Source organism: Carassius auratus, chromosome 5 (genome assembly GCF_003368295.1).
Source record: "Carassius auratus strain Wakin chromosome 5, ASM336829v1, whole genome shotgun sequence".
NCBI classification, from domain to species: Eukaryota; Metazoa; Chordata; class Actinopteri; order Cypriniformes; family Cyprinidae; genus Carassius; species Carassius auratus.
This window is the reverse complement of record NC_039247.1, coordinates 24,953,581-24,976,752: the sequence shown is the minus strand read 5'-3', so window position 1 is coordinate 24,976,752 and position 23,172 is coordinate 24,953,581. Positions and strand designations below refer to the sequence as shown.

Below are 23,172 nucleotides of genomic sequence, written 5' to 3'. Positions count from 1 at the left end.
TTTTTCTGAAGGAATCAACTGTGAATGAAATTTCCAGTGGCCCGTTTTGACAGACTATCAAAGCACGGGGATATTTTTGTCTTCCAAAAGTCAGACGTTCAAGCAGAGGCATTCAGATGTGCCCTATTACGCTTCCTAATTCTACAGCCATATAGAAATCGCTGCTGCACAGGGAGACCCTGTCTGCTAGAGGGCTGAAAAATTTGCATAATTTCTAAATAGCGCTACCCTGGCCTTAATTACTGAAGGGTTTAATCAGCCATAATAATGAGGCCATGCTTTAGGCAGGTGAGAGACACTTTTACACCTGAAACAGCGTGTGTCATGGGAGAAACAGGTCGCTGTTATGTCCTTGTCACTGTCAGAAGGAACTTTAAAAATTACAACAGCCAGTCGATACACAATTTTACCTTGGTTTCTAGGTTAATACTCCAGCGTATGAAGCAAAAATAGCATTGCTTTAGGACAAAACCTTTTTTATGCATTAAAAATTAGAATACTTATGTGCAGACACTTCATTTCTCATGTCATTTGTTGGCAGCGAATTTAGTGGTGGCTGCTAATTCCTTCCTGAAAGGTTTTTTCTTTTTTTTTTCTTTTTTGCCTCCAAGTTCTGGGCGGGAGATAAGCCTTTATTGACCCCATCCTCAGAAAGGGACGGTTTCTGTAAGGTTTGTGTTAGCGGCGGGAGTCTGTCTGCACTCGGCATGTCAATACTTTAATCCCTGCATTGCTTCTCTCTCTTGCTTTTGTTACAAAGTAAAGAAAAGAAAAAAAAGACATTGCTCTCTCCTTCCAGTAAGAAATGATTGCTTGGCTCAGCCTCCAGGAAACGTTGCCTAATAATTAATGAATTAAATTATTCAGATTCATATCCATTTCTTATGCATCTAGACTCTAGTGCACTTCAGCACACTTTTTAAAGAGGTATTATGGAAATTATATAGAACAAACCAGAATCAGTTTAAAACCTGGTTTTAATATTTTCTGCAATTTAATGAAAAAGTATTATAGTTTGAATTAATATTGAATGCAATAAGCTTAACTTAGAGTATTTATAGTGTTTCCCCACTAGGACTTGAACATCTTTATATTTAATTTTATAACTTCTTCTATTGTCTTTAAAATGGTGTTAAAGCCTACTGCTCAACATATTGAAAGCATTTATAAATTAAAATATACATTGTGTATCATACAAATATATTTGTAATTATACATTTGTAATGATGAATTAAGTTCATTTGAAACATATTAACTCTAAATGTAAAAAAGAATAACACACATAATTTCATATTTTACCTACACTACAAATGCACATTTAAAGGCGCAATATGTAATTTTTCTGCTTTAAAAATAGCAGAAATCACTATATGTTATATATATTTTTTAGTTGTTTACTTACATTATACAGACAGTTTCCACGAACTTTCAAATCCGAAGAAAATTATAGTTTAATTAGAAGACATGGCACGTTTCTTTATTTCCGTTTCGTCGCCCGTCTATGGCGTCATATAAACTTTGACCCCTCTAGTTTATCTAACTTCCTGCGGAACCGCCAAATACAAAGGTGAACAGAAGCAAAGACGAGACAAAGAAGAAAAAGTAGTAGACTATTATATTTAATATTTATATTGTTTATATACGTTTTTATACCTCAATTAATAACTTAGTTATGGATCATGATAATGCCTTGCCTGCACGTTCTGTGAAGCGCAAACGCATGGGTGAAATAAATGACCCGAGAAGGTTTTGGGACAAGAGAAGCAACAAGAGACGGGGAAAAATTGAAGTTGCATTTCCAAGATAGAGTTTGGTGACAAGCTGAAACTACAGAGAGATGCCGAACTCGCTTGCATTCTGATAAACAGATATGCATCCATTCAGCTAACTGTATCCATCCGTATATTTTGTGAAACGATGATGTCTTGTGTAAAATGCAGACGGACTAGCTCTCATGTATAGTATAATGTAAATCTACATTTGTTCTTTAACTAGCTGGATAAAGTAGCTTCAAATGCAGTTCACTATCTTGTTCGATATCATAGTATAAACGTAATTAGAATTATTAACGAAAGGCGACCGTGTTTTTTAACATATATTACTACTAGCTAGATGGAATATTGATTTGATAGGGGTCTCATAATTCATATATCTCTCCGTTCGAAAAGACGTGATTGTCAAAATACTAAGTAAGAATAAGTGAGGAATATGGGGAGCGACAGAGCGCGTGTTCCAATGAACAACAACTCCCATGCTCTTTCCCGACGTCATCAAAGTACGTCTTATGTTATTATTTTGATTGAGTGACCCCTGGTGGCCAAAAATCCCATACTGTACATTTAATTCAGTTAAGCACACAATGAAACACTTCGACTGAAATCTGATAGCTTTTGTTCAAATTTAAGCAACTTTTTACATTAAACATTAATCCCAGTTGTATTCTGAGCATGTGTTTTCTGAAATTAAGGAAGTTTGCGATACATTAAAGGGTTAGATCACCCGAGAATAAAACTTGGTCCATTTTCTACTCACCCTCGAAGCATCCTAGGTGTGTTTGACTTTCCTTTTTCAGAATAATTCAATTGAAGTTATATAAAAAATTGTCCTTGCTCTTCCAAGCTTTTCAACGGGGTAAGAGGGGCTTTGTTGTCAGCTGTTCAGAAGAAGAGAAAAAAAGTGCATTAATAAAACCTCCCTCACATGGCCCACACAATACGACCAACAGACCAAAGTCGTTACTTTTTTTTTACCTGTTGACTGATTTAATGGCGATGGAAGATGTTAAAGGAGACAAAAACAATTTCCTATTAAAGGTCATTGAGGGCTTTCTTTAAGAAATGGCCAGGAGCACATTAGACATTAAATAATTTTTTTTGCTTCTTTGGGAAATGGGCAAATACTCCTACATTAAAGTAGCTGACAGTTGTGTTAATGGTTATTATTGAAGAAAAGCTGATTTAACTCTCATCTGGGAGAACGGATGATTGAAACTGTGCTTTTGTAAACTTACTTTGATCACAGTTAGCCACTGCAATCCTGTAGTGCTTTTTGAATACCTCCAAAATTTAGATGTCCACATCCTGACCAGATATACTTGTCGAGGAACACTTTAATTGTCCTTTCTTAAAGCAACAGTTCACATTTAGAATTGAAATTCTGCAATTGTTTACTCGCCCACTGATCAAGAACAATCCTTCTACAGTATTTATTCATCTTAGTTAATGTTAATTTCAACATTTTCTAATGCATTATTCAAATCAAATGTTGTGCTTGTTAACATTAGCTAATGCACTGTGAATGAGCATGAACTAACAATGAATAACTGTATTTTCATTAACTAACATTAACAAAGATTCATAAATACAGTAATAAATGTATTGTTCATTGTTTGTTCATGTTAATTAAAACATTAACATAAACTACTGGAACCTTATTCCGAAATGTTACCGACTTTACTTATTGTATAGAAGCTTGAAAACATCTATCAATTCAAGTCACATTTATAAAGAGAGAGAGAGGTGTGTGCCTTATACAATAAATAATTGTTTTAAAGCATCTTAACAGGGAATAAGGATAGTACACCCAGAAAAGAAAATTCTGTAATTAATTACTCACCCTCATGTCATTCCAAACTATTCTTCAGACCTTCGTTCATCTTCAGAATACAAATTAAGATGTTTTTTAATGAAATCCAAGAGCTTTCTGACTCTTCATAGACAGAAATGCAACTGACACATTCAAGACACAGAAAGGTGGTAAGTACATAATTAAAATAGTCCATGCGACATCAGTGGTTCAACCTTCATTTTCATTTTTTTTGTTGACCCTTTAATCACTCATCAATTGCTGAATTTTTGTATTTTTATTTCAGCTATAAAAGTAATTTAATGAGCAAATTGAATTTCCCTATAAATCTGTGCTGCAGAAGGTGTCATTATTCATCTCAAATCAGTTCAGTGCAGATTAAGTTCAGTTGAATAACATTTTTGATTTGTTGCAGTTTTATTGTCATTATTGTTCAAATTTTGCTCTCATCCAAGACTGTCAGTGCTGTTAAATTGATAGTATTACTGAGTATTAATTGTCTTTATTGTCTTATTTCTTCTAAAAGCATGGAAAGAAGCAACCAGTTCTACTCTTCAAAATATCTTCTGTTGTGTTCCAAAGGCACTCAGCTTGAAATGGCATGAGGGTGACAGAATCTTCATTTTTGGGTCTAAGTGGGTGATGCTGGCCAGAATCAGCTATGTCTATCATAGCTGGAAAAAGCAATTTGTTAGCAATCTCATTCATTTCGATCAGGCCAGTGCAATAGTGAATGTCCTGCTCTCTGTGGCACCCAAAGCCACACACAAGGTCCATTTCACACTTTTATGAGCCTTCCAAAAAGAAAATAATATATATTTTCTATCAATAACAGAGCTAACAAAGCTTTGCTAACCATCTAAATATATTCCCCTTTGCCAGAATAAGATATAATATTCCCATATTTAAATATATAGTCTGTGAAACAACACATTTCGTGTCTAATAGTCTATATCAGAACGTTATGGCTCATCTTCCCAGGGAAAAAAATCTGCCTAAAATCATTTGACATCCTACATGTTAAACTAAAAAAAAGAAAAAGAAATCCACAGTATGTATAGAGAAGAGACATTTATTGTAAATAAGTTTTGTGATGTGAACGGTACAATTTTCAACTTCCACATAGAAATGTTACATAGAATACATTGTTTAAAAAATTGACCTTAGTACCTGTATTAACTGTGATGTGATTTCCCAGATGCCTCGGTTTGCATCGTCATTAAAGAGCACGCTGAAGTACACACAGTATTAAGACTAACTGAATACAATATTGACACATTTTTTAAATAAACCTGGATCACAAAATAACCCTTCAATAAAAGACACTCAGATTTCGCTTGTGCGGCTCAATAGTATTAGTTTGGCGGGTATCATTGTAATCCTCCATGCTTTGTCTATGTGATTTACAATATAGACCACTGAACTGGACAACTTGGTCTCATCAGCAACTACTAAGCTACTACTTACAAATATCAAGTTATTGTGTAGCTATTCTGGCTTTATGTGAAGAATATGACAACATCATATCATCAAAGATTTTACCATTGGCATAGCTATATCCAGAATAAACAATTCAGTTAATTCAACAGTGGGTTTCTACTTGTCAAAAGCATTTGAGGTATTACTTTTCAAAACGAAATTCTATAAAATTGCATTTGAGTGTTTCAAATGAACCAGTTATAGACGAAAATACACAAACTAACATCAATATCAGTTGCAGTGGGGTTATGGTTTTTTTAAAGACATGAAATAAAGGGCAATATCATTTTAGCACAGCTTTTGTAACATCTGCCTATACATGTCAATGCGCTTTCACTGAGAGTCAGAATGCATTTGCTCAACAACCTTCATGATCACAGCATTAAAGTTGTTCTGCTAATATTCAGCCCTTTTGTGATGTAATGTACAGCTGACTGTTCAAGACGGCATCTGTTATGTACTAGTTCATCATGTGTCTAACTAATAAGACCTTGTGCCGATGTCAAAAGTTAGAAGCCTTTATGTGTTCCTTCTATGCATTCATACATGGCCAACCCCAACAGTCTAAAAAAAACTGAGAAATGCAAACAAATGAGTGAATAAAAACATAAAAATTAAACCTAATATCTGTTAATTATCAGCAAGGCACAATGACAGGTGGAAATAGCAATCAAATAATAAGACTACCCCCTATGTAGACTCAAACTAACATGGGGTTTCATACATTTCAACACACTGAGAGATGAATTCACTAAGCAGTTGCACCACATTTTTGTGAGGTATTTTTGCATAAGAAGCTTTGTTCTCTAACCAACCTTAATCCAGTTTAATCAGGTACTATATTATATTGGTATGGTGCTGTTTGTGTATTAGGTTACATTAGTTATACATACTGTTTGCACCAAGTGTAAATCATCTTTTATTTTACATAAAGTTCAAATAGACATTGCAAAGAGGTAAGGTATGTTCACTTTAGCGAAATTTCTGCAAAATTTTGCAGGCAAAAAGGTCCATTGTCTATTGTAAATAATGTCAGCTTTTTGTTTAATTCAACCTAAACTCAATTCAAAATTTGCACTGGGGAAATCTTTCTCCTTTACATAAAATTCACAAATTCCTATAAAAATTACTTGATTTCAACCACAGTATTTGACCCAACAACAGTAAATGTGAACACATCTATTTGCACTTAGTTTAAATAGCTTTAAATTAATATTTTCTTAATTTATATATATATTAGCCTGTGTTCTACGTACTTTTAAGACGTATTCACAGTAGGTTTGATCATGTGAAAGCTACATCTTCTTTTGACTGAACATTGAAAAAAAAAAGATTGTCAAGCAAATTTATAGGTAAAACATTTTTCTCCAAATCTAAATCTAATATGCAAGACAAAACATATTAATTTTTTTGATTTGTATTTTTTTTGCTATGCACTCATATTTACATACGTAGGAATGAAAGTGAATGCTAGTGTGAATGAAATACTGTACAGTGTGACTTGTATCTTAAGAATAACCGTACAGTAGACTGCTTCATTTTCACAAAATCCTGCAATTTTGCCTACCAAATTTAAAACTGTGTACATTTTACATTAATCCCAGAGCAGTAATTCATCATATGAGTCTGCGGTATTGTGTTTACCTTCGGTGCAAAAACAATGCTAATAAACAATTCAGTGTGCGCAATTAATTCTTAGTGAATTCTCTCCCAATTGTTAACCAGATTATTTCCCAGATGCCTGATTTCTATATCACACTGGCGATTTCACATGTTAAATTATGCAGACTGAAGCCCTGGGATCCAGCTGTGCAGGTCTTTTTAGCTACATGACGAATCTTGACATTATCTGTGCTAATCCATTTCTGCAGTGTTCAGAGATTTCGGAGGAAAAGGTATTCACTATGTGATTTATTCCAAGAAGCGTGCCCCCCGGTGAGTGATCCTGTAGTGCACTCTGAGTCATGAGGTGACCTGCAGTGAGACACTCAGGTTTAATAGATGTTGAGTGGACTCCGTGACTGACAGACCAGCGGCCATTATGTCAGTCTTAAGTACTGGTTTGTCGCAGGCTGTTTGGTAGTGACGCACAAAGACAGTATTCAATGGTAGGAAAAAGACAAGCAGTTAAACTGGAGGCAGGGCTTGTATTGTTTTGCAGAAGTGTTTTTCTCTTTAGAGTGCATTCTTATAACAGAAGAGTCTCAGATTTGACACAGTAATGATATTGCTATGTTGTTAAATCTCCACAGAGATTTTTATTTCTCATCATAAATAATCAACCCCAAATTTACGTACAACATGACTTGATTCCAACTCTCTTATCTGCAGATCTTAAAATGTTTAAGAGCCTTAAGATTTTAAGAATTATTTTAAGCCTTCAGTCAATATGAGCAAAATTATATGATGGAACACTCTAGGGCTTCAGTTTGTGAAATAATAATAATAATAATATCTGAATTTTCCAAGACTTTGTGGAATTTGCAATGTCTTAAATTGTCAATTTATATTGTATTATTTAACTTACAATTGAGATTTGTGTAGCCGACTCACGGTTTCAGTATTTGTACAAATGGCTTCACTAGGGGGTGAGGATGATTAATTCTTGTTGTGCTTTAAAATATTTAAATGTGCAGTAAAATACATTTTGAATAACACATTACATCGTGTTGTGTTTTAGGGTAGAAACTAATGTCCATAAATTTAAGATGAGTTTGAGTTGAGTAAATTAGACTGTGTCTTCATCAGAACAGATTTGGAGAAATTTAGCATTAAATCACTTGATCACTAATGAATCCTCTGCAGTGAATGGGTGCCGTCAGAATGAGAGTCCAAACAGCTGATAAAAACATCACAATAATCCACAAGTAAGCTGCAAGATTCCAGGTGTTTTATTACATGAAAAGCAGGAACAAATCCACCATTAAACAGTTCCAACTGTAAACCGGCGATTCTGGCTATAATACAGTACATATTCCATAATAATGATTCTTTCAGTGAAAAATATCCATTCTCTGTTGTCCTCTCATATCAAAATCTTATTAACGCTTAAAAACGGTCCTTGATAAGAGCATATATTTGTTGCTTTTCATTTCACAAGATGTTAATTGATAGACTAAAGCGGTGTGGATTACATGTGGATCATTGTGATGTTTTTATCAGCTGTTTGGCCTCCGATTCTGATGGCACCCATTCACTGCAAGAGGATCCATTGATGAGCAAGTGATATAATGGATAACAGATTTTTATTTTGGGTTGAACTATTCCTTTACCTTAAAGGTGAAGTGTGCCATTTCTGTGCCACTAGCAGCAGGTCAGCCTGTGATATTTAGATCATCTAATGGTCAAACACCACTATACAGATTTGCAAACCAGAGTTCACCAAACTTAAATAAAAACAGCAGAATACAAACACAAAATCTAGTGTGCTCACCCCTTACATCTACTACATATTGTAAATACTGAGAACGAGTATCCTACATATGAAATAAGAATGCGTGACACTGCAGAAAGCTGTACTAGTAGATATGTAAATGTATTTTTATTTTCACTATGAGTTTAGCCTGCTAATTTGCCTAAAATCTCACTTTAAGTGAGTAAATGATTTAGGTCAAAAACGTTTTAAGTGTACTGAGATAAAGCCACTTGTTTCACAGCAATTACAGTTTATGTGACCCATATTATTCACAGCCAGATACTTGGGATAATTTGGATGTGGATGACAAAACGCTCAGGTTTTGAAATTGAATGCAGCCTTTTGCCCTTATGCTAATTGAAACGGTTTGCATTATGATGCTAAAGACAAAAGAAACTTCTGAATCAGTTTTCAATACCGAAATACTGGGAATGCAACAATGGCAGTGTTGTAACAATCTTGATCTGTATCAGAATTAACCATTCATTTTTTTTTATCATCCCTAACAATAAAAAGTAATGAATGTCTATCATTAACCCTACAGTACTTCCTTTGTCTACAGTCTACAGTTGCACTAAAAGATAGGGCCATACAATATGTGAACACATCAGAGAAAACCTGTCGAAACAGAAGGGAAATGTGTATTTTAAGAACACTGACAATCAACATTTTCTACTGAAGTATGACAGCCGTAAACAATAGATTTGTTTATATTTTATGCATCTTTGTTATTGAAGAAACACCATGTGCTCGCTGAAAAGCACAAGAGCTCTCATATAATGAGTTCTTCTGTTGGAAAGGCACAAGCCCAGTGTTTGTCAGGATATAGATGTTATAGGTTGCTACAGGAGGTTTTTGGTGCACACGCTCTGGAAAGTCTCGAGGGTTGAGATGAGAAGAACGTGAGACGCGATTGTCCTCACATCATTTTTTTTTATCTTCCAGATCGATGGTCTTTAATGATCCAAGGAAGCCTTTGACTTTTTTCGTCCATTCTGTTATATACAAGATTCTGAGAAAAACAGGATAGTGTTTCTTAAGCGACGTTCTCCCAAGCTTTCAGGTTGTTGCGAAACATCATCTAAACTAGTACTTTAGATTGCACTGATTGTTTAGGGTTTGAATGGGTCCTCATCACTTTTTCACGGATGGCCTTGAGACAAACTCATCACTACGGGTCAGATTATTCGTTTTTGCCGGAATGGACAAAGAAAGAGTTCCACGTTTTCCCGTTCAAATGTTCCCAGTGCACGCCTGTCGCCAAAGCAACAGCACACATACAGCCATGCAGATCTCGAGCCAGACCGCTCGGACAATCCTTCCAGCAGGACAGGATCCTAATCCACACTTCTTCCTCCATCAGGCTTCCTTAATTATCCTTGTTCTCCAATCCACGCATCCAATCAGGCCTGTGCTCGATATACTGGCGTCGCGGCCCTGTTCACACGGTCACCTCAGTCTTGCTGTTGGTGACAAAGTACGGATGTGGCGGCAGGAAGTGCTGGCTGTGGGCGGATGTCAGCTCGTTCACTTGCTCCACGGTGGCACTGTGCTTCTTGGGGGCGTACGTGTGCCGGCGGCCCAGCGTTTCTGTGGTCTCCCAGCCCTTCAGCATGCCAGGGTTGGCGATGGTGTTCGAGCCAAAAGCTAGCGGGTGGGAGATGTGGACCTTGGTGCTTTTGGACTTGTGTCCGTTCTGCTTTTGGCAGGGCAGCTCGGGGCTGTAAGGGTTGGTGGGCTCCTGCTCCAGACTCACCGAGTGCATGGGAAGAGTGCCTTTCGCTGCCAGGTCGGCTAGGTGCCGTCTGTTAGTGTAGAAGTTTTCGTTCGCTTTTTCAGCTGGAAAAGAGAGATAGAAGAGCATAAGCCAGGAAAATTCAATAACACTTCATTAGTACGATGAAAAAAAAAAAAACCTGATTGCTGATTTGCATTTTTTTTTTTTATAAGTGCCGGATAATTACACATTTGATAGATCAAGGGTTTATCACTTGTTTTTCCCAATGAGTTTTTTTCTGAAAATACTTGACACAACCATTTCTTCCTACAGACAAATAAAAAAAACTGGATTTTTCTGTAGAGAACAGTTCATATTGCTATTATTTCTTGACCACCGTGTCGTTCTAGACTAGTTATTTTTCTCATTTTTAAAAGATCTTCACACTCACAAAATACTATTACTTTCAAAAGTTTGAGGTCTGTAAGAATTGTTTTAATAAATCAGTTATTTTAAGCAATATTATTATTGATCAAAAGGGACAGGGAATGTCAAGAAATGTATAATGCTGTAAAATACTTCTATAATGCTGTTCTTCTGAACTTTCTATTCATCAAATATTCCTGAAATTGATATATCAGGGTTTCATCCAAAATATTAATCAGCACAACATTTTAACATTGCAGGAATGAATGATTTCTGAAGAATCATGTGACACCAATATAAATTCAGTTTTCACATTACAGGAATAAATTACATTTTAAAATATATTAAAATAGAAAATATTTCACAAATGTACTGTATCTTGATCAAATAAATGCAGCCTTTGAGCAGCAGCAGAAAACTTAGAGCATGAGTTTGATACTTTTATAATTACACGAAGGTGAGTAAATAATATTTTAAAATAATAATTGTATGCATTTGTTTATTTGTTTTCTTTATTTGAACAAAAACAATATATTTATTAATAAAAAATCAATATATATGCTAAAGAGTGCCTCAAGTATTTCTAAGATGAATTTTAGGTTGTCATTGTGAATGTAAGTAGTTCGGCTGTTTGGCGCTGTCAACATGCTAATGCTTCTATTTGTTTCAAGAAAATGTGTTTTTGAATGCAAATAAGTCTGGATTGCTTCAACCATCAAATGGAAAAATGCAGCTTTTTGCTCTAACAAAAGATAGTTTGGGATTTTATGTGTCTGCTAAAACCACTATTTTGGAGCCCCAGTTATCATGCACTTAAAAAAACATCTCACAGTCACTTTGCAACTGTTATTACTGCAAATGTTATTTTTGACAAAATGTGTTTACAGGCAACAAATCCAGCCGCATCAACATTGACATTCAAACAGCACCTAACAGCTTCCTTGCAAAGGAGTCGTAAATATTTTTTTGCCACAAACGTTTTCAACCAGTGCTAGTCGATCTCTGACAGCGTGTAACACGACTTGCTAGGACCAGACAACCGAGTATAAACGATTCTAATGTGTTTTCAGACAGCGTCACTAGTCATTTCTTTTTTGTGGTACAACATAACATCCATGCAATGTTGCTAACGGATTATCACCTTCCAACTTATCCTGGCTTGCTTTAATTGGGACTGACTACACTCTGCTTGAAGTCCTCCTCATTTGAGCATGACATTTTAGACTTTTAATTAAATATCCTTCAGTTGACCTTTTTAATAGCCTTGACACCCCAATGAGTCGCAGCTAACCACAGATCAAAAACCTCATACCAGGAGGCCAACTGCAAAATAAGGCAGCCGGGCGAGAGAAGAGCTGATCTCTTTCACTGACATCAATACGTTGAGATTAATGCACATCACAGGAAGGAACTCAGACGCTTCAGCTCCACGACCCTTTCTCTTACAAACTGTCCTTTTTTTGGTTTTCCCAGTGCTCAGTCTGCACAGACAGCACTTCAGTGGATTAACAACTGAGCAGTTTCATCCGCGGCTGAATGACTGTCATCACACGTCGCTGTTTCGGCCGGTTGTTTGTCTGCTGTTTGCTAGCTGTCATCTCACTGAAGTCTTTTGATAGGCTTCACTCAGATGCCAGACTAATTGATGTGAAACGTAACAAGTGACTATGCTGCTACCCAATGTTACCACTGTAAAATGTATTAATTAAAATAAAATAAATAATCCTTTTAGAATCATATTTAGACATATTTATTCATTTATTTACTTACTAACTTGCGGTGCTGTGTTTACTGCTTTAAAAAAATATATATAAATATATAAAAAATACTACTAATAGATTAAACATTTTATGTAATGTATTCTGAATTATTTTTATTTACTTTTAGATTACTTTTGGTCTAACTTGTTTATCATATAGATTTGGATAGTAATATTTGTGCCATGTTGATAAAAAAATAATATTAAAAAAGAGAAAAATAAAATATATTTTATCCTTTGTTAACAATAATATCAGATGCATTAAACATCAGGATTTCTCCAAACTGGGATTTGTTAAGGAACTGCAGGGATGCTGTGAGTTAATGCAATCATAAAAGCTAATTAACATTTTTGGTTTACCAACATTACAATTCATAACCCTAATTTACTGTAATATATAATGTCTGATTCTGTGCTTGCTGTGGTTCGCAGTTCTCCTGATATCAAAATCTGAATATATAATTTCTTATGAATTAATTATGCTCAGTGTTTGCAATGTGACCATGCATTAGGAAAACATGTTGTAACTATTCAAATGCTCCTAAACATGTAAGTCAAGACCAGACCAACATGAGACCATCTAAGATCCAGAACATGGCCTGACAGTCCAACAAAACCATCTCAGGTCAAGACCACATGATTAGGAACTCTAGCAGAAATTAAGCACACTCCAGAGTTTCAAATATTATTTTCCTAATGAGCATGATTAACATATATAAATAAAATCCTCATACAAGCACATTGAAGCCGTCTTACCCACAGCCTTGAGCGAAGCATACTTGTTGAGCTCCTTTCCAGGTTGAGATGCTTCGTAGGGCTGGGCTACAGGTACTTGTCCAAGGGCAGGATATTGTGTCATAGCATGCATCATAGATGAGCCAGGTCCCACACTGTTTATTTGGGCACCCTCTAAAGCAAAGAGACAGAAATAGATCCAAACACACATGAGATGTAAAGTTTTTCCATGAATGCTTTCATTCAAAAATAAAAGTGATGCTTCCAGTGATGTCATGTAGTCACTGACATATTTATTTACTCATATATTTGAAATGCAAATCCAGACCTAATTAAACTGCACGTATATAATTTCTGGATGTCTATTAAATGCATTTTATAAATTAAGCATAATTGCAAGTTTTCAGGTTTGGAGAAACTCAATTGTACAGACAAACTTAGAACAACCATCTGAGTGGGTGATTTCTTTTCTTTTACCTACAATAACCATACAGCTTCATTATCAAAGATGCCATTTTTTTTTCAGAATTTGCGTTAAAAATCCACTTGAGGGGGCAGATGCATCTGAATGACTATTACGCTTAAGGGTACTACTTATCTTTTGTGGGCGAGCTTTATTCAGGAAGGCTGAGCATTGTATCAGAATCTGTTGTTCTACAAGTCTTTCTCAGTGCGTTCTCTTTTGTTTAAGCACATACCAGTTGGGCTACCTCCCATCAGAGTCAGCTAATTAACATTTAACAATATCTTAAACTGCTTGAGGCCTGTTTCATCGACCCATCAACACAACTTGTGAGTTTTCTCTTTGGTGATTCACTCTATCCCCCCGGGAAGCAGATCATTAGTCATGGATTTCTGGAGCTCCAGCCAGGCTCTCCTGTGCTGCTAATCGAATCCGTTTGAACCGCTAATGTCAAAACATGTTCATGCCAAAAGCACTGGCAAGCGATGGTCACAATGGAAAATTAATTGTTTTCTCCACAAGTTTTCACACTTGATTACGGCAAAGACTTTAACATCGAGGGCCGCAGATGGTGTAAATCATAAATGCTATTTTAGAGATTGCATTAGTCGACATCTGGCCAGCTATAGGGGGGCACAGGAGCATGGCAAATTGACTGGCCTTCTGCCGGCTGGCATGACGGGCCAACCAGATGTTGTGGGTATTTTTTCTAACCGCTCTGATGAATCAGAGAGCAACTGGGAAACAATAAACCAGCATACTAGCTTTAACAAACACCAGCCGACTACTTCTTCCACTGTTAATTAACCCACAAAATGAGTTACGATGGAAAGCGTGTTTCGTGGTGCAATAGTGCTGCCTGATCCTTTTCTGTTCTTCAGATGTGTTTTAGTTGTTGAACTCTCCTTGACCTGTTGTTGTCTTGGAAACCTCTTCTATTTCTTCCTGCTGGATGGCTGTTTGCTACAAAATTCTTCCGTCGGTATCATAGGACTGAAAGGCTCTTCGATCACACTTCAGACACCAGTGGGCTAAAGCCGGATACACCAAACACAAACATTTGTTTTTGTTCTATTTCAGTTGTTTCTTAGACTATGGTACAGTTGACACTTGGCATCCATTGTTTTCTTTAATTTTTTGGTTTTAGAGGAAAGTCGACAGAGAAGCAGTCATTTACATTCACATTTACAAATACTACCGCTCAAAATTTTAAGAGCCTTTTTTAACTATCTAAAGCATAGTATAAAGCGCATGGCGCAGGTGCACTCAGGGCGTGTCCAAATCCACTTTTGCTAGTTTAACGACGGGAAAACAGTCAGCGCGCACGGTTGCATGGTCTTATCGGGTTGTCTCTATTCTCTTAAAGAGTAATGGGCATTTTCTGGGCATAACATGCTATAAACCATTTAGAGTCTCATCTCCCATCCCCTTTGAAAGCCATCTGCACTCGTGCCATGACGGGTTGGCTATTTACATGTAATTTCTTATTTTTTTAAATGTTTGTGTGCTGCTGTGTGTGTATTAAGCAAGGTGTACACGTTATGCACCTGCCATATAGGCGCATATTACTAACGTGCTCTTTAAAATACAGTAAAAGCGGCAATCAGTTCAATTTGTTGCGTCCTTGACGAACCCGAACTTTTGAACGGTATATTCTCAAAGACCAAATGTCTCAGCAAAATTGTACTTTTAGTGGGTACACCACAGCTTCTTTTCACCTAAAGGGTGCATATTGACATATTTTAAGGTAATAATGTTTATGAACCCTAAAGAAATACAAAGGTACAAGTTGTTGTTCCCCTAAAGGTATTATTTTTTTCTGAGAGTGTAGTGTATTTTGTAAGTTTTCATCCAAAGGAACTTACATTCTATTCAAGGTGTACATTTTATAATTCCATGCATTCCCTGGGAATCAAAAACTTGACTTTTGTATTGCTATAATGCTCCCCTGTTTGAGCCTCTGGAATGGGATGTGACTCTGTGTGACTCTGTGTCTAATTTGATTCAGATGTGCTACATAAAAGACACATTTAATTGCAGTATGGCGGTCCAAGACTAAGATTGGGAAACATTGTTGTTACATACCACCGCTGACCATATGAAGGCAACCAGAATAAATGTATTGTGAAATCTAAATTAAATTAGCTAATTAAGCCTTCTTCACTACTATCCACCCTGTCATGTTTTTTTTTTTTTTTTTTTTTTTTTACAATTCAGACTTTTTCATAGAAATTTTTAATTCTTAGGACTTTGCAGAATTCTGAGTTTATATCTCATAATGAATTTCTTTGTTTCTGCCATGAAATAATAATAAAAAAAAGTTAATTGTGAATTTTTATCTCACAATTGTGATTTTCTGATAATTGTTCTCAGAATTATGTGGGGGAAAGTCAAAATTGTAAAATATAAACTCAAATTGAAAAAAAAAACGACATTGTTAGATAAAATGTTACAATTTATTTGTTTATTTATTTATTTATTATTCTTTTTTTAACTCCATGGCAGAAACAAACTTCCACATCATAGTGATAATTAGAAACGGTGTATATCAAATATTTTTTTTAAATCATAATCAATCCTCTACATCATTAGGAAACTTTGCTCATAAAGGAAATGACTGTAAGCATAAAGGAAATAATTTCAGACGATTAGATTAGACAATTTGACAGTTCAGACTCCAGGCTCCCAAACATGAAGATCCTATAAATGCATCAGTTAATATGCATATAAACCAGGTGTGCAGAATATCTAATTAAATGTGAGGAAATTAATTATGCTGTGATCCATAATCTCTTAGGCAGTAAGATTAATTCCAGTTCTATAATCAAAAGAGGGGGTGAAAATAAGTCATTATGCAGTGGAACTGTAATAATGGCAGGGTAAAATGTCTCGTCGCAGAAAATGAAATGCCTGTCCCGGGGTTCCTGAATGATTATTGAATGTCTCCAGAATCAATCTTTCAAATGCGGCGCTCAACCTATCGTAACCTTATCTTCACACCTAACTTCTGAAATGCTGTTTCTGTGGACTCTGTCCTGAGTTCCTAACTCGATTGTGGCATCCATTGGGTCTGATAGTGCAGCTGTAGGCATGGTGGCAGGTAATGGTTTTTCATATCCACTGACAGTGACAAATTTTCTTTTTGACATGGTCATTAGTCAAACGGAGTATGATACTACCTCCTGGTTATTAGTATTGATGCAAAGAGACACTTGTGGCATTATACAAAACACAACACTGATTTACAATTGATTCACGTTATTACCATTAACCCTGAGAAGCATGCTTTATATTTGGCCTAGGGCAGGGCGATAAGCCTAGATATAGTGTTATTTTTCTCTGCATCATTTGATATCAACATTTCTTATACTATTCATTTAATATGGAAGGAAATGCATTCTGCATGTTTGTTGGGCCTTAAAAATGAATGTAAACAAAACTGAAGAACTGACAAAAATGTTTGGCTTGAATACAACATGTCACTTTGAAAAAAAGTTTTTGTTAAATTCACAAATGCCTTTTAATTTGGGGTCCCGTGAACTATGTGTTATAGTTTTATAGAATTCTGCGTTTTAGTACATCTGTGACAAATGGGAACTGGATCCAAATTCAGAAAAAAAAAGAAGAAGAAACAAACTTTGAATAAAGAAAATCCAAAAACACACAAGAAAACAGAACAAAAATAGAATGCAAACCCAGATCATAACTGAGACTTCCATCCTTATACTAGAGACAACAACCAAGAGTTAAAGTACAAAGAAAAACAAGGGCTGTTTTATGCAGGGGAAACAAGGAAACAAGGAATAGGAGAATACAATTAATTAATTGATCAACAGAGAACCTACAGAACATGAAAATGATAATTTAATAAAAGATTATCATGTGTCTAATACAAATGATTCTTTAAAAAAATGTAACAACTGAATCAAACTTTTAAAATGTAATGAAATTTGATAGGAAGATTTAAATATACAATTGTATAGTACAACATAACAGTAACATGCTGTATTTCTTTCAGTGAAGACCTTTTGAAATGCTGTGTGTATCTGATGATTTTATCTGACGATTTTATGAATGAAATGAAATGAAATGAAATGGTGAAATTCTGATGAAGCAGATCTGGAGATGAAGTTGCATTCATGATCTCATATAGAGAAAACTGAAAACATGACAAGCATCACATGATCTTCTTCAGTATGTGCAGATGAAACTGTGTCACTCACTCATGTAGAGACACGAGGAACATGCAGACTTTTTAGAAACACAATGTACCTGATTATGAGTTCTGATTATATTATGTACCTGATGATCAATACTGTGTATTTTTTTTCCCTAATAAATATCAATACTAATTTATTGCTCTTCTATAATCAGACCTAATGCCTTTTACAGGACAGACACAATCATTCCATGCAAAGATGATGAAACATCAATCAGTATTTTTCAGGAATAATATGTAACTATTCTTAAAGGGGTCCAATTCTGCTCTTCTACAAAGTCTACGTCTTGATTTTGTTTTTGGGGGTGTACTAAAACAGGCTTTCATACTAGGTTGTTCGAAAAACACATACTTTTATCACATATTTGACATTATTACAACACCCCTGTCAAACTCTCTAACTAAAGTTGAAAAAGCATAATAGGACCCCTTTAAAGAAGTTTCCTGAAAAATCAAACTGCAAAAGATATTTATCTACCCAACTCAAAAAAAAAATTAAGGATGAGTTAATATTTTCCTTAAAAAAAAAAAAAAAAACTGAAAGTGACGTGACATTCAGCCAAGTATGGAGACCCATACTCAGAATTCGTGCTCTGCATTTAACCCATCCAAAGTGCACACACACACCGTGAACACAAACACACCACAATGAACACACACCCGGAGCAGTGGGCAGCCATTTATGCTGCGGTGCCCGGGAGCAGTTGGGGGTTCGGTGCCTTGCTCAAGGGCACCTCAGTCGTGGTATTGCCGGCCCGAGATTCGAACCCACAACCCTAGGGTTAGAAGTCAAACTCTCTAAGCACTAGGCCACGACTTCCCCTCAACTGCTGCAAAAAGAAATAGTTCACCCAAAAATATAAATGCTGTCATTATTGTCTCACCCTCGTGTACCAGGTAATCCTCCTTGGCTGCATGGTCAAGGGCTACATAGCAAACAAAGCTGATTGTATTTGGATTTCAAGTGATAAAACTATAAGTGCTGGAGTGACAGAAATTGCTGTAATTTGTGAAAAGTTCAGAGAGAGAGAGAGAAAACGAGTGGCCGTTTATCTGGGAGGAGATGTGAGCCATGCGTGAGATGTCACCCAGCTTTGGGTTCTCATCATTTCGCTCTGCCAGAATGTCTGATTGGAATTTAGCCCATTTTTGAAGAGACCAACTTAATGAATGTGCCTGTTTTAGTTACGTTATATCGATTCCCCCCTGGACTGTGATTCAGAAACCTTATCTAACGCAGCTAATAAATGGCGGGGGTCAGCTTTGGAAGGAAAAAAATGCCTGAGACATTTTCGTCAATACCTAATAGAAAATCATGCTTCAGTGCATATAGCAATGAGATATGTATTGCCGCTAGGAGATGTGTAAGTCAGACCAGTGCTGAATTTTTCATGAATAAAATAATAATCAATATACCTGCACTTTTCTAATAAATAATACATCTAAAATTGCCAAAAATTCTTTAGATCACAGGTTTCTGGACATCATGAATTATTCATCATTTGAACTGCGCACATAACTTCAGATTCTTAAACTCATAAGTTTGTTTGTGTTTATAATCCGCATACTTTGTGAATTTATGGCATATTTTAATTCCTTCTTTAATTTTGCATCTGGAATGTACTTGAAGTACATTACACAGCACACACAGGAGGGTTTGTGTACAAGGAGACCAAAAGTAAAAGTTAAACAACATCAAAAGAACTTTTTTTTTCAAACATCCAGCTCCAGTATTTGTGGTATTAAGTTTTAGTTTGAAGGAGCCCACTTAATGCTGTATCTCAGTGATAAAAAGAGATAATGAATACTGAAATTGGGCTAATTACAGCCTTATTTCCCACTGGTCAAAAACAGATATCAGTGCCAAGCTAATTACTTTAGAGAGGGGCATGAAATTACATGTTGTGTCTGATAAAAACAGTCTTAACTAAAGGGTGGAGGGTATGAAGAGAACACGTTTGACATCAGAAATGACCTCACTGTAGCTATATGACACAAATAACTGAGATTCTTAGCTGAAACCGTTTTAATGGATACATTAACAAAATGAAATCAATGGGCTAGTTTGATGAAAATGGGCTTTTTGTGTATTCATAATGGCATGAAAAAACAAAATTCTCCTTCATATGGTTTGTAACTACATGAGGGTGAATAAGTGATTGTATTTTTCATTTTTCATTGAACTTTCCCTTTAAAGCAGAAGGACACAAAAGTATTCCAGAAAAAAAGAGACCTACTCAAATGAGTCAAAGTGAGTCAAAAACAGACACAGATAGTTTTCAAGGCCTCATTAAAAATGCAGTAGAGTATTTTGGGATCTAAACACAATAGTGGCATGGGAAGGACACAGACATTGTCACACAAAGCTAACTTTGGAACTGAACTGAAAAGTGGAACGGAAATAATGGATTTATTATCATCTGCAGAACATTCCACTGGATTCCATGAGCCTTTTATTTAGGAAAGTATGTGGATATCCTGTGTGTGTTTATGTACTGGAAATGTAAAAGGCTGGCTGGTGTCTGTCTGTGGTTCCTCTAATTTCAGGTGTGTTATGACCTTCAGGCTCTCCTGTTACTAATGACGGGCTAACTGTCAAATGTCTGCCTTAAAATAAATCCACATTGTTTCATTTCTTGCACAGAAACCCTATAACAAGTCTTACTGGCAGCATCAGCGTAATCAGTATTTGTAACTTTTTTTTTCAGTACAATATGTAAAAAAGTTTACTAAAGCAAAAACGTCTAAGATATTAAAGGTGCAATAGGTGATTGTCTTCAGAAATATTTTTTGTTATGCTGGTTGAAAGTCTCTCCACATCCCGATAGCAATCATTAAGGTAAGTGGTCTAAATGTATTTATCTGTATTTATATATTCTGTTGAAGGTGTAGGACCAAGAAATGTTCATCTAATCAAAACACTCGGCTCCAGGCGTTTTAATTCATTTTCCTACCTACCTGTCCACGTATGTATCTGCATACCTCTGCGCACCCTGTTCGCGCAGACTGGACATGTCACGCTGTGCAGACTGATCTAGAATGGCAGACAAACATCAACAACCCGGCCTTCCTTTCTGTTATTGTAGTACTTTTAAAGTTTTCTCGCTGGTTAATGACACATGATGTACCCAGCGGTTCATATTTTGCATGTCTCGCTTAGTTAACACACCCGATTCAGATGACCAACTCGAACTACGTGAACTGTGTTCCAATTGATATGATCCCTACACCGTGTTCATTGCTCCCTACTCCCTAAGCAGGGGTTTACTTCACTTCGGAACATGGACAGCTTTCTGCTGATGTATGGTTTGTTAGGATAGGATAATAATTGGCAGAGATACAACTATTTGAAAATCTGGAATCTGAGGAAAAAAAAATCTAAATATTGAGAAAATCACCTTTAAAATTGTCCAAATTAAGTTTTTTACCAATGCATATTACTAATCAAAAATTAGGTTTTGATATATTTACAGTAGGAAATGTACAAAATACCTTAATGAAACATAATCTTCACTTAATATCCTACTGATTTTTGGCATAAAAGGAAAATCAATCATTTTGACCCATACAGTGTATTATTGGCTTTTGCTACAAATATACCCCAGCGACTTAAAACTGGCTTTGTGGTCCAGGGTTAAATATATCTTTCTATCTGCCAAATAGATTTTCTTGTTTTAAGCAGCAAAATTTGTTAAATATGTGTGTGTGTGTATATATATATATATATATATATATATATATATATATATATATATAAGTTCTGCCAAAAATGAATTTACTCACCCACATGTCATTCCAAACCTATTAGACTTACTTTATTCTTTGAAACAACTGAAGAAGATATTCTGAATAATGTTTGTAACCAGACAGTTTCTGTGGTCACTGACTTCCACTGCATGGGCAAATAAAACATTGAGACATTTCCCAAAATATCCTCTTTTATGTTTCACTTTAGAAGGAAAGCCATACAGGTTTGTAATTTTCTGGGTGCTGAACAGTGAAAATGCAGTTCAGTCTTCACCACCACTACATCATAATGAAGGCTTTGTGCACCTACACTCTGTTATTTGGGCTTTCTTAAATGCCCTGTAGTCATTTCTGTCATGCATGAATACCCTTTTTTGGTATTGCTTTAACAGCTTAACGTGTGATTCAACAGCAAAATGGCAGCAGAAAACAGAACGAGCTCTGAATTATTTTGATTTCTTCCTGATCTGCCATTACATGACTCATTACACACTCCACACAACTCCACAAGTGGGCAGCCATCTTAAATTTGGAATCCAATGTCTACATATTCATCTCTCTCCAGGAAAATTGGATGTTTTGCTGTCAGTGGCCCATTGGTTTAGGATAAGTATCCCACATATGGACATGGATCCTAGTATGCCTCAAAGACTCAATGCATGGATGTGTGGACATTTCACCACACTCTAAAAATAAAGTTCTTTATTGACATCGAAGGATCTATGAAGAACTTTTAACATCCATGGAACCCTTCCATTATTATTTCACGGAAGCGCAGGCGTTGCCATTTTAGAACAATAATGTGTCAGATTTTCTGTAAGGCACTTCTGCTAATAGTAGTTTGTAGACTTTATAGGCTAGTTTACTTTAAATATGGACCATAGAAAGACTGGCGTACTTTGTATAGTTAAGGAGTGTCATAATAGCTGGTGCAAGCGTAAAAAATACCTGCAAGACATTTGTTCTGACCATAATCCATGCGCCAGAGCTGAATGTGGATGGGGGGACCCTATGATTTGCACACTCCTCCGAAGGGAGAAGAAGCTTGTCAGCTTTGGTTAAAACTAAAAGACTAAAAGTTAAAGAAACCACCGAAATTTCCGTACATTTGCTCTTTCCACTTGGTTGATGGTAGACCCATGGAAAGTCATCTGTTAAGTTGTTAAGTTACGTGCACTAACTATTTCGTAATCAATGTCACTCCTATTGGGCATAAATAATATTTAGTGCTAAGCTGAAGTTGTTGATAACAGAAGAAAACTGTAACAAAACAGCGCATAGACGGATAGCTAAAATTTAAATTCTGTCATTTACTTGCTCTCGAGTTCTTCCAAACCTGTGTTCATTTCTTTTTGCTGCCGAACACAGAGGAAGATATTCTGAAGAATGTTTGTAACCAAGCAAATCTTGTACTCTTCAGTACAGTGATGCCTGAAGTCCAGGCATTGACGGACCACACTTATGCCTCAGGAGATAAAATAATGTTACACAAGGCAATACAGTTCAACAGTGAAGATCCTTATTGCTGAATGCTATGAGGAGGAGAACATGAGTCTACATTCCATGGCATTTTGTATGAAATTTAGAATGGTGTAGTAATTTCTGGATGTGTTACCATTAAATACAC

The 23,172-nt window shown here is 35.9% G+C and overlaps 1 protein-coding gene across 2 annotated transcripts in view; it reads right to left on the bottom strand.

The window, feature by feature from the left end:
• Positions 1–8,280: 8,280 nt before the first annotated feature.
• Positions 8,281–23,172, bottom strand: part of shisa9b (shisa family member 9b) — a 29,672-nt gene continuing 14,780 nt past the window's right edge. Inside the window, exons 3-4 of one of the 2 annotated variants that reach the window (XM_026254412.1) lie at positions 13,138–13,290; positions 8,281–10,318 (exon numbers count right to left, since the gene is read on the bottom strand). In XM_026254412.1, coding sequence (XP_026110197.1) covers positions 9,921–10,318; positions 13,138–13,290 — 551 coding nt within the window. In that variant the 3' untranslated portion in view covers positions 8,281–9,920. The remainder of the gene's footprint in view (positions 10,319–13,137; positions 13,291–23,172) is intronic. The other variant, XM_026254413.1, reaches the window with a different exon arrangement.